Source organism: Pleurodeles waltl, chromosome 6 (genome assembly GCF_031143425.1).
Source record: "Pleurodeles waltl isolate 20211129_DDA chromosome 6, aPleWal1.hap1.20221129, whole genome shotgun sequence".
NCBI classification, from domain to species: domain Eukaryota; kingdom Metazoa; phylum Chordata; class Amphibia; order Caudata; family Salamandridae; genus Pleurodeles; species Pleurodeles waltl.
In genome coordinates, this window is record NC_090445.1 from 752,583,955 (window position 1) to 752,598,887 (window position 14,933).

The 14,933-nt window shown below is 40.8% G+C and overlaps 1 protein-coding gene across 6 annotated transcripts in view; it reads left to right on the plus strand.

Annotated features, from left to right (window-relative positions):
* The window catches only part of CCDC186 (coiled-coil domain containing 186), a 608,776-nt gene that overhangs the window by 382,115 nt on the left and 211,728 nt on the right, over positions 1-14,933 (plus strand). For all 6 annotated transcript variants that reach the window (XM_069239313.1, XM_069239317.1, XM_069239318.1 and 3 more), the window contains exons 11-12: positions 2,803-3,058; positions 13,301-13,490. In XM_069239313.1, coding sequence (XP_069095414.1) covers positions 2,803-3,058; positions 13,301-13,490 — 446 coding nt within the window. The remainder of the gene's footprint in view (positions 1-2,802; positions 3,059-13,300; positions 13,491-14,933) is intronic.

A 14,933-nucleotide genomic window follows, 5' to 3' on the forward strand; every position in this document is an offset into this window, starting at 1 on the left:
TGGGTTTGTGCCTTGGCTGTCAACAATCTGGTAAAAAATCATGCAGATGTCGAAATACTCAAATGCCCCATCAGACAAATGTAACTGGGATGTCCACAGACAGAAATATTGTGGTTCAGTTTGCCAAAGAACTCGTCCAAAATAAAAGCTGCAGTATCCATTTAACAGGTCTACCAGACTCCAGTGGTTGGGGTAAATTGAACACTGGGATCAGTTGAATAGAAGTCTATATGCTGCTGTAATTGGTCAACAGTCAAGGGGACCACTCTCCCCTCTTATCAGATATCTGTTAGCATCTAGAGAGCTACTATTGGGGAGAGGGTTGTGTGGTGTATAGAAGGAGAAAGGGAGAGTTACATCAAGGGTTGGCTCTAGCTCATCAGTGTCGGATCAAGGTTGAAATTTTCAGATGGCAAAGGCAGCACTCACTGTGCTCACAGCATCAAGTGAGTAAGCTTAGATTTAAGTTCTGTCTCATCTTCAAATGTTGGTCTCTCACTATATAGTATCTCAATAATGCATTTTCATTTCCTATTGAGAATGGACTGCAGTGAAAATTGCTGTCAGTTCCAGTTTAGGCAGTTGGAACTTGGTACAGTGATTATCTTTGAACTTTATGTTGACAGATTTGTTTTTCCACACTGCCCTGAACGTTTGTGCCCCCCATCACGTCAGGAGTGTCACACACATCGAGAGCAGTGTTTTGGCAATTTCTAAACCAAAAGGAGTCTGTTTATGGAACAAGCCTTCCAAAGAGTGAGGAGGAGTGAGGTATAAGAGAAGCAGGTACCTTTCAGCATGGGGAAATGGGTTTGTTGAGCTGTGCTATTGGAATCCATGAGTCTACTTAGAGTTATGCTGTCATAAGGCTGGTCAGGAGCAGAAGAACTTAGGCAGTTAAACCAGTGTACATCAGTCATTTGTGCCTAAGTGGGGCTTGGGCTAAATGCCTATTTTAGCCAGAAACAGGACTAGGGTGAAACTGCTTAAAGGTCTCTGAAGCATATCCATAGCATCAGACAAAATGGCCTTGCTCTGTGATGGAGATACACCAATTTGTGCTGCATCCTATATATCATTATGCAGGATACCAATCCTGGTCTAGTACACAAACACTTTACTCTGTATACAACCATACTTTATATACAATTGCATTGAAGACCTCGAGCCAAGCAGGACTTAAAAATGTCATAATGGGTGTCAAGAGAGAGTGGTAGATCGTCCGCCAACCAGAGGTATAGTTAAAATGGCATGTGCCCTGATCCCTTGATACAGCTGTCACTAGACATCAGTTGCACATACCTTGACCTGAGAGAGAAATGGACTACTGCTACGGATGCAGGTACGCTTTGGTTGAGCTCTCGGGCCAGCAATGACTGGTGTTCAGCAGGGAATGTTAAATATGGAACGTCTTCAAGGAACCTGCTCAGTTCACCAATGGCACAACGCTGGCCAGAAAATACTAAGTAATGTAAATGCCCAGCAGAGGTATTTTTCTGAATGACAGACAGTGCAGTTCCCTCTGGAATGTAATTATTGTCTTAGATTTCTTAAGCCAATGACAAGGCCTGCTGTAGTGTTTTGGATGCTCTTTCAGAACTGGAGCGGAGCTGGCCACGTATTACGCATTGATGGAAGTAGCAATTCACAAAGGGTCCATTAAGAGCCTCATGCTGAATAGGTTAGTAATGAGTGCATGAAAGAGTATGTTACAGTGGATGCATTTTGAAGAAGACCCCCTTTTATTATCATTAGCGCAGATTTCCGTATCCTCCACCGATATGGTCCCTGTATTTTTTTTGTTTTTTGGCTGAAGAATATAAGCAGTTGTGGCTTTCGCAGCAAGAACTTGAGAAGCAAACTGGAAACATGGAATCTCCTTTACTCTCTTTCATGCTGTAGACAGCTGAGACACTGGCACAAAATCGCATGTCTTTAGTAAAGGAAGAGGAGCGGAATGTCTTAAAACAAGTCCACAAACCTCAGAAAAGAGTTTAAACAGTATAGGCATAGCAAGGGACGCTTGGCTGGAATTCCATTCCATTCATACTGAAATAGAAGTGGCTCCGGCTCCTCTGTTCTCACCCCAACAAATTGTTGAAGGCAAGCAAAGATGACTGCTATATTAGTGCAACATAAGTCTGACAGTTGAAAAGCAGGGTACAATGCACTGTCCAAAGCTCTGGACAGCTCCATTCGATAGGGATCATGCTCTTTCCCTGCCACGGCACATTATTCATCATGTTTTTTTCTTTCCGATGGTGCTACCAGAATTTCATGTCCGTTTTTTTCTTACTTGGTTAATTGATAATTCACCCTCGCTTTTGGTTCACTAGTGTTTTGTGATTTTAAAAAAAGAAAACAAATTGGGGTGGAGGGGTGGTGGTGCTGACATAAATGTATGCTAGTCTACCTCACAGTGTTAGTGATGTTTAGTTGTTTGTGTGACTTTGGCACCCAGGCTTAAAAGTTGGTGATACCTTTTTCAGTTATCAGCTCATGTTTGTGTATTCACCTCTACGGGTACAGGTAATGATCGCAGAACTCACATGTTAATGAAAAGTGAATCAGCTCTCTGCTGTTAGAGCCCCATCTGATTCACATCACTTTGAAGCATCTCACTTTCTTTTGAGGTTTTACTTGTGATTTGTTCATTCATTATCAAAGAATGGGATTCGTTTCTAGTGCTCTTGAACCACCGTAAATTGCTGTTGAAAACCAGAGATATAACACGAAAGACGGTAGCATCAATTAATTTTATATTTTTTGAAAGATACATTAAATCCACATTTCTTTTCTTAGGGCTGAACAGGAGGTTAAAAACTTCAAGGAAGAAGTGTGCAGCCTGAACACTGTGATAAATGATTTGCAAAAAGACATTGAAGGTAGCCGCAGAAGGGAGTCTGAGTTGCTGGTATTCACGGAGAAGCTGACCAGTAAGAATGCACAAATCCAGTCTGAAACCAATTCCCTGCAGACGCAACTCGATAAGCTTGGCTATAGTGAAAGAGACTTGCAAGGTCAGCTAGAACATGCGAAGCAGTCAAACACTGATTTGGTATGTAAAAAATTCTCAATAAAAATGTTAATGACCATCAATAACAGATCACAAGATGGATGGTGTTTTTTTTTTTTACTTTAAAAGTAAGGGCCTGATTTAGAACTTGGTGGATGGAGTACTCCGTCACAACTGTGACGGGTATCCCATCCGAAGTAGTACGATCTCTATAGGACATAAAGGGATCATAATACAGCGTACGGGATATTGGTCACATTTGTGATGGAGTGTTCCCTTCCGCCAAGTTCTAAATCAGGCCCTAATTGCCTGGTAATAAGCAACACTGCTAGCAATCATGATATGATAATCCTTTGGACGTTTTTCAGTCTCTGTTCTTACCTCCTATACTAAAACACTATCTGTCTACCGTCTATCCAACTAATCTATCTATCCAACTAATCTATCTGTCCAACTAATCTATCTGTTCATCCAATCTGTCTAGTCATCTAATCTGTCTAATCTATCTAATCTATTTAATCTAATCTATCTAATGTAATGTAGCTAATCTATCAATTCTTCTCCCGGCAATAGCCAGTAAGTAGTTATAGTTAGGACCAACGGTTCCCGTAGCATTTTTTGTTTTGATAATGACTTTGACCCTGTTTGACAAATCTTCACAAAATTTTCAAAACTAAATTGCCACTCACTTAAGGTAATGTGTGGAAAGTTTCGGGAGTGATTCACCAAGCGGGTACAGAGAAAGAAGGAGGGGTGCGGGCCCAAAACACTTTTCCCACAATACAATTTCTATGGGCTATAGTCCAAACTGCTAACCGGACTTACACGAAGTTTGGCAGAAGGCTAGATCTTGGTCCAGAAAGAGTAATTTGCTATAAATCTGTTCAGTAGTTTCAGAGTTATTAAAGGAAAACAAATATCGATATCTAGGGACGCAGATCCTTCTCGGATACGCGGGAACCCGCAGGTACCCGCGGACCAGACCCCAAAAGCATGGCCCTGATTGGCTGGCCGCACCTGAAAAGAAAGTTGCAGCCGCTATTTCGTTTCTCAGCCGGGCCCCAGGGACAAATTGTAAATAAAAAAAAACACTTAACTGGTCAGGATAGAGTTATCCTGACCCCATAGGAAACATAAAGGAGTACCTGAAGGACCCCTTATGGGCACAAAATTTCCCAAATGTTTTTTTTGGGCTGATCTGCCGATTTACAGCAGTGCTCAGCCTGACCCCCAGTGTAAAATCGCGAAGGATCTGTAGGACAGCAGAAAAAAATGCTCCTTGTGACATAGCAAACCCCTGTCGCACATGGCCATGCGAGGCAGTGGTTGTATTAAGGTATGGTAAGTATTTTTTTTTACTTTGTTAAAAAAAACAAAAACATAGAAATTCACGGAAAAATCCAAAGGTAACAGGGGCGTTATAGTTGGGTTCGCATTTTACCCACACAAAACCACAGAAGTTCAGCAGTTATAGTTATAATTGCATGAAAAATCTATAAATTGTTGTTCAGTAACTTTAGGTTGTGAGTTATAGTTTCTTAATATAAGTATAACTGCTGAATTTCTATGGTTTTGTGTGGGTCAAACGTGAACCTAACTATAACTTGAATATATCTATTAGAAATTGGGTTTCTGTTTGGCTACGGTATGCACCTAATCCAGGCAGAGCTCATCCACTCTAGTCAGGGCAAGGGAGTTACACACCCAAGATAACCCCTGCTCTCATCCCCTTGGTAGCTTGGCACTAGCAGTCAGGCCTATCCTAGAGGCAATGTGTAAAGCGATTGTACAACACACACAACACATGTGGCATGATAAATACACCACAAAAGAAACACAACACCAAGTTATATAAAAATAAATTGTATTGCATAAAACATCATTAGACCAAACACAACATGTTTGCAATACCCTTCTGTCCAAGAAGTTGTCATTACATTACACAGTTAGTAGTACTCGTCAAAAGCCAGCAGTAGTCACATGAAACACACAGGTTACTGGTTACTCTGCAACATAAGCAGTAGCCAGGTTGTCATTATATCCATGATACACATGTTCTAGCAAACACATAGTCATAGATGCCAAAACAACATCATGAATGCCCATAAAACTGAAACATCAGAAAAACTCATGGCATCATCGTGAATGCACATAAAATCAAACATTCCTATGTGGCATAGATCAACGCAATCAGATTATCAGGGCTACCAGGACATCATCAGGAAAGCGGTAAACCTTATTGGAAATGCCAAGACATCATGAACGTGCAGAACGTGAGAGCATTTCCATACAGCATAAATGTTGGGTACACCTTCCCCCTACATCAGGTGCCACCACACAAAATCAGGAGGGCCAATGGGGATGTCTGTATCCCAAACCCCAGAGCTCCTGCGCTCTGATTCCTTAGGGGCGCAGAGTGACCCCAAGCGGACGGGCCTCCGTTGAGGAGTCTGTCCGTCCCGCGGATACAGCCCCAAGAAAAATAAGGCTCAGCGATCCCCAGTAATTCTCCAGGGGGGTGGGTGAAGTAGAGAAATAAAAAGCCCGCACCTGGGTGGGAGGCGACCCCACTCCTCACACGGGGGCCGCCTCATGCAAATAACCTTTGCCAGGGTGGGGCCTCTGTCAAGGCATCTACCCCTGTCTGGCGGAGTCCAAAGTGGCATTTGGCCTCCCGGATCCTGGAAGACCACGCGCCTCCCTCACCAACAATGCGGCCAGGCATTCTAGCCCTCTTGGGGCTGGGAGGCCTCCTCACCTGCCCAGCCGGCAGCAGTCTCCGATGCTGCTTCGCCTCCGGGCGAAAGCATCAGTTATATGTGTCAGGGCGCTCCTCTTGGAACGCTTTACGAACAAGGCCGCTCCTCTGGCCTTGCGAAGTCTTTGTCGGCGGGTCTCCCACACAGGGAGAGACCCTCTTGCTCCAGACTCGGGCTGCCTGTGCCCCAAAGGCACTTTCCTCAGCGCTCCTTGCCCCGGGGGCACCACAAGGAGCACGCTTGCTCCAGACTTCGTTCTCCTCGTGCTCGGGGAAATCAACTACAATCTAATAGGTCAATAAACAGATCATGAACATCAAAACCAGACAATTTTAACATAGGCTGACTCATCAGTCTATAATACATATGCCATCTTAAAGTGGTTATGTCTTCACCCACCAGTTCGCTGGTAAGAATCAAAAGCAATCTGTGTTTGTGTTGGGTGTCAACCTCACATAAAATTATTTATGTATATTTAATGTAGATCTACGAAAGAGTCATGCTTCCTCTTGGAATCCTTTTTATCCCTGAGGGCATATATGTTGTCATAGTTCGAACCAATGTCCTGAGGTCAGATCAGTGGTTTTTGCCACCAGTGCTCTATTTTACATACTTACCCTTTCTGCAAGATTTTCCATTTTTTCATTATACAATATCCACATTATTTACATGAATATGTAAATATTCTTACATTACCTTCCAGCCCCAGTAGGCAAGTGCTATTGTTGACACCCAGAACAAATAGTTGAATAGAAAACATTTTCTCACATAGCAAACCTTTGCTGCTCGTGGCCGAAGGCCATGCACGGCAGTGGTTGTATTACTATGGTAATTTAAAAAAATTATGTTAAAAAAAAATAGAAATTCACAGAAAAATCCAAAGGTTACATGGGCGTTATAGTTAGGTTTACGTTTTACCCATGCAAAACCATAAGAACTCAGCAGTTATACTTGTCTGAAGAAACTATAAATTATGTTGTTAAGTAACTTTAGGCCGTAAGTTATAGTTCCTTAACAATAAGTATAAATATAACTGCTGAATTTCTGTAGTTGTGTGTGGGTAAAACGTGAACGTAAGTATATATATAAATATATAGATAGATAGATACTCTCACTATGATAATCTTTTGATTCAGTTTCAGAATTCCCAGGTCTTTTTTGATGTGATCCCTTTATCTCGCCCAGTGTGAGATGCTTTGAAGCATTCTGTCTCTTTACTTGGTGTTTATGCACGCGGCTAATGGCTTTTCTGTACACTTTCCCTTTGTACTTTTTTGTGTGGCGAACACTATATTATACTATTTTTTTCGTTTTTTGCCTCATAAATTCCATTCCTACAACTGTGAATTGAAATATCTGTTCTGATATCTGTGACTCTTGTAGCTCTCATTCCTAACATTTAGGAATACATTAATCGGCATTGTCATTTACTATGATTTTGTTATTGAAAGGGATACCACAGTAAATGACAATATTGCTAAACCGTTATATAATAGGTGTGATTCACGGCAATGTCCACCACCACCCAACCCAAGAGGCAGTTATCCATTGCCGCCTTGGTAACTTATAAGTCCAGTGCTTTGCATACTTTTCTTTCATAGAAAGATCCAGATGACCAATAAATTCCCCAGCTGTAAATTTGTCAGAAGGAACAGGAAGGGGAATTGGAAGAAAAAGGCAAAATAGAGATCAGGTAATTCAAGTGGTAAGGGAGGAGAAAAAATGCATATTGATCCAAGGTTTCCACCATTTAGAATGTACCACCAGTCTTCCATCATGACAAGCGCAGCCATCTGGTTTGAGTTAGAGGAGTACACATCACCATAGCGTTTTACATTGTCCCGTCACCCACACGCCACTCCTGTGCTGTACTCTCGCTAGGAAGGAGTGAGCTGCTGCAGTTTGAGAAAAAAAAGGGTTTCCTTCCTGCACCACCCTCAGGCAGGTCTTTACCAGAGGGAAGACACAAGAGCAAGATTCAAAAGTCTCTATTGCCCCAGCAATAGTTTCCGTAGGCGAGACCTATTGACTTTACCAATGCTTGTTTTTTATATTGTTGTGTTATGAATCTGGATTTGTGGCAGTTCCAGCGGCGCTGCTGTGGGACGGCAGGTCGAGGGAAGTATCCCCATAAGTTCCTGAGTCCTAAGATGGTGGCCACAACTTTTCCTTCAAGTTGTGGCCTGCCAATCACAATGTGCCCTTGAGCTCACCAATCCACTGTGTTGGATTCGAGGTGGAACAGTGGCATGAAATGTAGATACATTTTAAACCTTAATTTCTCAAAAAATGCTGAACAGATTTCCACCAAATCATAAAAAGGACGCTTTCATCGTCAAAATCTAGCTTTCTGACGAATTTGCCAAAATTAGTTTGAACTGTTTTTGCGGTATAGCTGTTCAGTTTTCCTATGGAAAATTGCATCAGGAAAACTTGTTTAGGATCACCCTGTTTTTCTAGCCACCACTAAGCAGCTCAGACCAAAACTTTCCAGGAAGAAGCCGAGGTGGATGAGACCTTTTTTTTTGGAAAGTTTTGTGAAGATTCGTCAAGGGGTATCAAAGTTATTAGCAATTCAAAAAATCAATTTCTTGTGGAAGTGTATTCCTAACTATAACTACCCAGAGGCAACTGCCACTGGCTAATGTGTGTGTGTGTATATGGGCAGTTGAAAGCTTTGCCCGAAAAGCGTTGCCATTTTTATCCGTCATTACCTGCACTTCTATTCTGAATAAATCACCTAACGAGCATTAAAAACTGTACCTGCTTTTGTCATTTTACAGCTCGGCAAGGATGACACTATGTCAATACTATGCTTAAAGATTTTGCTGTACAAATGGCAAAAGACTTTGTCATTATCTAGCTCGGCGAGGATAGCACTGTGCTAATCTTATGCTTAAAGACTTTGCGAGATAAGCAGACATTTGAGGTGAGCAAATCTAGAGTGTCGCTGGTGTTGCAGGGTGCTCCTTACTAGAGCAGCTCTCCACCTAAAATTGGGAACTTCCCAGAGTTCTCCTTTTTTTTTGCATAACTTATCCGTCACTCTATCCCTGAAAGGGTTTTGGTTTGACTTATACTGGGTGCTCCCTTGTGTCTGGACAAAGCTATACCCCTCTGAAGAGCTCTAATGAGAGCGAAACACGTGTCAGGGGTTGCTTTACTCATTCCAGGTTGGCTTGGACGGTATTTGACCAGTCCAAAGCTGTAATACTGTGCCTGGAGTGGTAAATGGCTTTTGTCATTTTACAGCTCGGCAAGGATGACACTATGTCAATCCTATGCTTAAAGATTTTGCTGTACAAATGGCAAAAGACTTTGTCACTATATAGCTCGGCGAGGATAGCACTGTGCTAATCCTATGCTTAAACGCCTTTGCTAGATAAGCAGACATTTGAGGTGAGCAAATCTAGAGTGTCGCTGGTGTTGCAGGGTGCTCCTTACTAGAGCAGCTCTCCACCTAAAATTGGGAACTTCCCAGAGTTCTCCTTTGTTTTTTTGCATATATATATATGTATATATATATATATATGTGTGTATATATATATATATATATATATATATATATATATATATATATATATATATATATATTCTATTACCTACTGGCGATTGCCAATAGGTAGTTATATATTGGACCTAGTTTCAACAGAATGCTGTTTTTTTACTTGCCTATATCCTTGGCTCTGCTTGACTAATCTTTACGGAAATTTCCAAAAAGAATTGACAGTCACATGAGCTGCTGTCTGGAAAGTTTTGGGTTATATGTCAAGCTGGGCTGAAATAAAGGTGAGGTGAAATTTAGAGCGTTTTCAGGGTTAATTCCCATAGGAAAAATTGAACAGCGATAGCGCCAAAACTATTGGACAGAATTACACCAAATTGGGCAGAAAGGTAGCTCTTGGTCCAGAAAGAGCCCATTTTGTTGTTTGGTGTAAATCCGCTCTGTAGTTTTTGAGAAATTAAAGAAAATCCAAGTTTGTATATATAGGGACCCGCAGGATTCGCAACATTTCCCGATCTCGTGCTGAGATCTGATGGGCTGTCAACACTTCAACAAGGAAGTGTTGCCAGCCATGTTGGAACTCTGCTTGAGTCGAGTCCCAGAGAAAAAAAAAAAAAGTGTCCTGGGTACAGACACTTTGACCCCTTAGCTCTGGTGGTGTGGTCCCGCACTTTGTGTTTGTTAAGCCCCTGGGTCGTCAGGGACCAAGGGAGAGGCCTTGAGACTCCGCCCGTAGTCTCAGATAGCCGATAAAGGGCTTAAAAAATATATATATAAAAAAATAAATGGATAGCTCAAGTCTGAAGGAACATTGAGTTTGAGTGCAGGTGATACCTGATTATTTCCCTCTTTTTTTTTTCTTTCTCAAGTGCAAATGTTTAAGGCCCATACTGAAAGGTGATTTTATTGTTTTTACTTGACAAATAAAGTTTTCTTTTACATTTGTACAGAAATATCTCATTCTAAGTATATCATACGTCAAAGCCTAAAAAACTCTTATCTGTCTCCCTCTGACTTTCTCTCTCTTTCTCCCACTCACACACGAATTGAGACCCTTATGCATCCACTCAGACACCCCCTCACTCACACACACCCTCAAAGTCCCTCATGCACACACACACACACACACACACACACACACACACACACTCTCACAGACCCCCCTCAGACATTCACGCACCCACTCAAAGACCCTTCCCACCCCCGTCAGACCCTCACTCATGCATTCACAGATCTGCTCAGAAACCACCCAATCACAGACCCACTGACACCCTCATGTAACCATTCACTGTGGCAAACTGCGGCGATGGTTGGATTAACGTATAGTAATGAAGATTACTATACGTAAAAAACCCATAGAAATTCACACAAAAAATACAAAGGTTACAGGGACGTTAAAGTTAGGAACTAGAATTTTTTTAAAAACTTAGAAATTCACTTAAAAAACTAAAGGTTACATGGCCGTTATAGTTAGGCTCACATTTTAAGCGTACCAAACCATAGAAATTCACTTGTTATAGTTAGTTATCTCAATTAAATATAACTCTTGCCCTCGCCTTGCACTGCTAATTACCCTACAAATTATGGACATCTTTGATAACATCATTTATAATTTCAATGTAATATTTGCAGTACAATTTTTGATGAAAATACTGTGCATGGCGGAGGCAGGAGTTATAGTTACTTTAAGGCACGAGCTATAGTTATTTGAGATAACTCTAACTATAACTGGTGAATTTGTGTGGTGTGGTATGTTTAAAATGTGAGGCTTGCTATACAGTCCCTGTAACCTTTGTTTTGTTATGTGAATATAAAATATATATATATATACATATATATATATATAAGACCCCTCATGGGCAGGAAATTGCCCAAAACCTTTTCTATGGTGCGTATTAGGATCTGTGAATCCTCCGTGGTGCTCAATGCGGGCCCCCAGTATTGCTCCACAGGCGGCGGTTGGCTTAACATATGGTACTTAAGTATTACTTGTTAAAAAAAAAAAATCCCTAGTAATTTCCTGGAAAAAAAACAAAGGCTACAGGAATGTTAGTTAAGAAATTGAATTTAAAAAACCTTAGAAATTCACAAAAAAACCAAAGGTTACAGGGACATTAAAGTTAGGTTCAGATTTTACAGACAAAAAAACATAGTAATTCAGCAGATATTGTTTTTTCAAGAAGCTCTACCTTGTGCCCTAAGGTAACTATAACTTGCTCCCTCACCATGCACTGTTAATAACCTCACATAGTTAATCAGTCATGACATCTTCTATGACATCATTGATAATGTCACTGCAACATTGCCTGTAAAATTATTGATGAGAAAATTGTGCATGTGTCAAGAGTTATAGTTACCTTAGGTCAAGAGTTATAGTTTCTTCAGATAACTATGACTTTAACTGCTGAATTTCTATGGTTTTGGGTGTGTTAAATCTGATCCTAACTATAACATTCCTGGAACCTGGTTTCATAGTGAATGTCTAAGGTTTTTAAAATTCTAATTCCCAACTATAACGTCCCTGTAATGTTTATTTTTTCATTGAATACAAACGCACACACACGATCTCTTATTAAGCTGACTCCACGTACAATCTCCTTGTGTAGGCCCGCCTTCAGTGTGATCAGTTTTTTGTACTATATAAAGAAGAAGGAGGGAAAGAGAAAATTAAGACAATCATTTGCAATGCAACGGGTCTCGCATTTGCTCAAGTTAGAGCTATTAACGTTGTAAGCTCCTAACTGATTGCGCTGAAATTGAAAACAAAAAAACAAGCACGATCGCGCTATGTAAAACCCATCCAAAAAAGATCAAATAGTGCAGAAACCAGGCTGAAAACTTCGAGCCTCGTAAGTTTTAAGTAGTTGGCTGGTGCACTAGAGGAAGGCTAAACACCAGAAAATGCATGACGTATGCAAACCTTCCGCTAATGAAAGCAAACGGATTTTAAAAGGCAAGCCCACAAACCATTGAAAGTGACAGGTGTAACATGGGCGTGGTTAAAGAGAGATTACAACAGTGACGGGGCACTTGTGCGCTCAACCCTAAAAAACGATTGGAATAATTAGCAAACTTTAGCCATAACAGCAGTTTCCCCGACAGTTTCAAACCTGTGCAGTCCCCTTGTCAGTAAAAAGCTTTTTACACATTAGCCCGTATTACACATAATGTTGTATTTTATTTGTAAAGTCCAACTTCATCAATTATTGTGCTGTTGATAAACAGGTTCTGTTTGTTAACCATCTTGGTGGTACTCATGCACAGTTTTAGATCGTTATGCCAAGTGCCAGCTTGAGGCTTGTACAGCCAGGGGTGTAGAATTGCCTTTTCAGTAATTACTAATGTTTGAAAGTTACATTTACATTATATTATTCACGTTCCTAGGTATCTGTTAACAGAGCAGCAAATGTGTGCCAAAGAGTATGGGTAGCAGCTCCTTGATGCTGGAAATTGTATTTTTCCTGCGCCCACAGTTTGTGCACTTGGAGTTCAGCAATTCCAAGGACTCCTTTTACATTTGGCTCTAATTCCTGTGATCGCTCTCCCAGTCCTGCTTCCCTTGTGGTGCACCACAATTATTATTCTGTCCCCACCTACTGCATTCCTTGCGCTTCGCCTCCGGCTCCCACGCAGCCTAACCTGCCATGTCTCAATCTACCAGGTCATTTATTGAGTAATTGTTTGAGCACCATTGAATTTTCTTCCTCATACATTTGTAGCTCAAAACTGACCTTTACAAATATTGTCACTTGCATCTTCTTTTGCAAGTATTTAAATGTTCTCTGTTATCGTTTCTCTCACACCAGTGATTTAATTTAATTCTACTTTTAGGTGTCTTTTCTATGTACCAAACAATGCGTTCCATTTATTTAAAAAAAAAAAATCGTAAATAGGAAAAACCTGTCCTGATAAACCTGACTTTTAATATAGAATGCATTGCCTTTGTCCAGATCTAGGATGCTGTTGCTGCGGATTAAATGCCTATCTTTCTCTCACTGTCACTTTTTGCTTTTAATGTAGACCGATCGATTGCTAAAAGAGGAGCAGCTGCGACAGCAGGAGGCTCAATCTCTACAGTTTGAGTTGGTGTCACGGCAGAAAGAAATAAGCACACTGAACACCCAGGTAGAAGAACTGAAAGACGAGCTAACCACCCAGAAGCGTAAAAATGCTGTCAATCTTAAGGATCTCACCAAGCAGCTACAGCAAGGTTGACACCTTTTCAAATAACGTACTGTGTGCACATGTGCATGTGGTTCTTGTACGACTTTTACCATCTGTTACCAGTTATGGAAGTGCAATTACATAAATGTACAAGCTTAAGGCTTTGTGAGGAATGCATTTATTTCTCTGACTCTTTCACTGGTGTACATAACTAAGTTGTATCATAGGTCCTTTCCCATGGTGTGTTATGGGTACCATACCTGCTGTAGAGTAACACAGCTCTGTTCATTGGAGGTTTAAATGGGGTAGTGCATGAAAAATGTGTGGTGATTCACTGTTGTGTACAGGATAGAGGTGGAAGAGGATTGTAGTTGACTGATTGGCCAAGGTAGTAGCTGGACTTATTGGTTTATTGGATGCTATTATAGATGTTTCCTGAACTGTAGAAGTGAAGCGGAAAACCAGGCATTATGTTAATCTGTGTTCATTGTTCATTCAATCCATAACAGTGAAGTGAAGTGGCTAACCTGGTAACTGTTGGAACTTTAAAAGTAATATATAAATGGGACAGTGGTTCCTTCAGTTTCACTCATCCAGGCCCTATCGGCAGGACAGAAAAGGATGGGTAGGTGCAGAAGAGGCTACTGTTATTTTATGTGTGAATCTGCATCAACATGAGGTTTGCAGCACAAAATTCTGTAAGTTAAGCCCACGGACTTAGACAAGATAGATAGTGATGTCCAGTCAAAAAGATACAAGAGCTCTGAGGTATAAATGTATAACCTTACAAGACACAAAATTGTTTTTATTAAATTAATCCAATGCCTTTTGCTTAGCTTGAGTATGGATGAAATTCTCAAAAGGTAGCATCACCTGCATTTATTTTTATTGTGTTATGCAAGCATGTTTTAAAAAGTCCAGTATGTGATTTAAATTAAAACACTACACTGTGAAACCTAGTTTAAAGAGACCACAACAAGTTTGCTTGTTTTTACTTTTAAGGTGAAGTGGCAAGCTTCAATCAGCTTTGCTACAAAATGAATGCTTTATTTTATTGATTACTCTTTAAATATATTAGTTTAAAAGAAATAATGGCTTTGTTCTGGGTCCTTGACAACAAGCATCCAGCATAAGCAGTTCTGGAGAACTCTGGGGAGAGGAGCACTGAAACCTTTGGTGTCTCCCTTAATGGTCCTGAAGACATCAGAGGAGACCCTTGCCCATTGACATGCCTGACATTTTCCAGCAGAGCCTCAATTTGAGACATCATCAATCCCAAAATCTCTGGCATCTCTTAGCTCCAAATATTGTTGGTACTACTTGATGACTCAGCTGAGTCCACCTCAGGCTTGGCAATAGGTTTCCAAAAATGTAATCAACTGATGACTGGATCCTCCATCAGCTACCCACATTAAGCACAACTCAGAACTCTGCCCCAAAATTAAAACCTAGTTGGATAGTACACTATATAATGTATCACTCAGTTCTG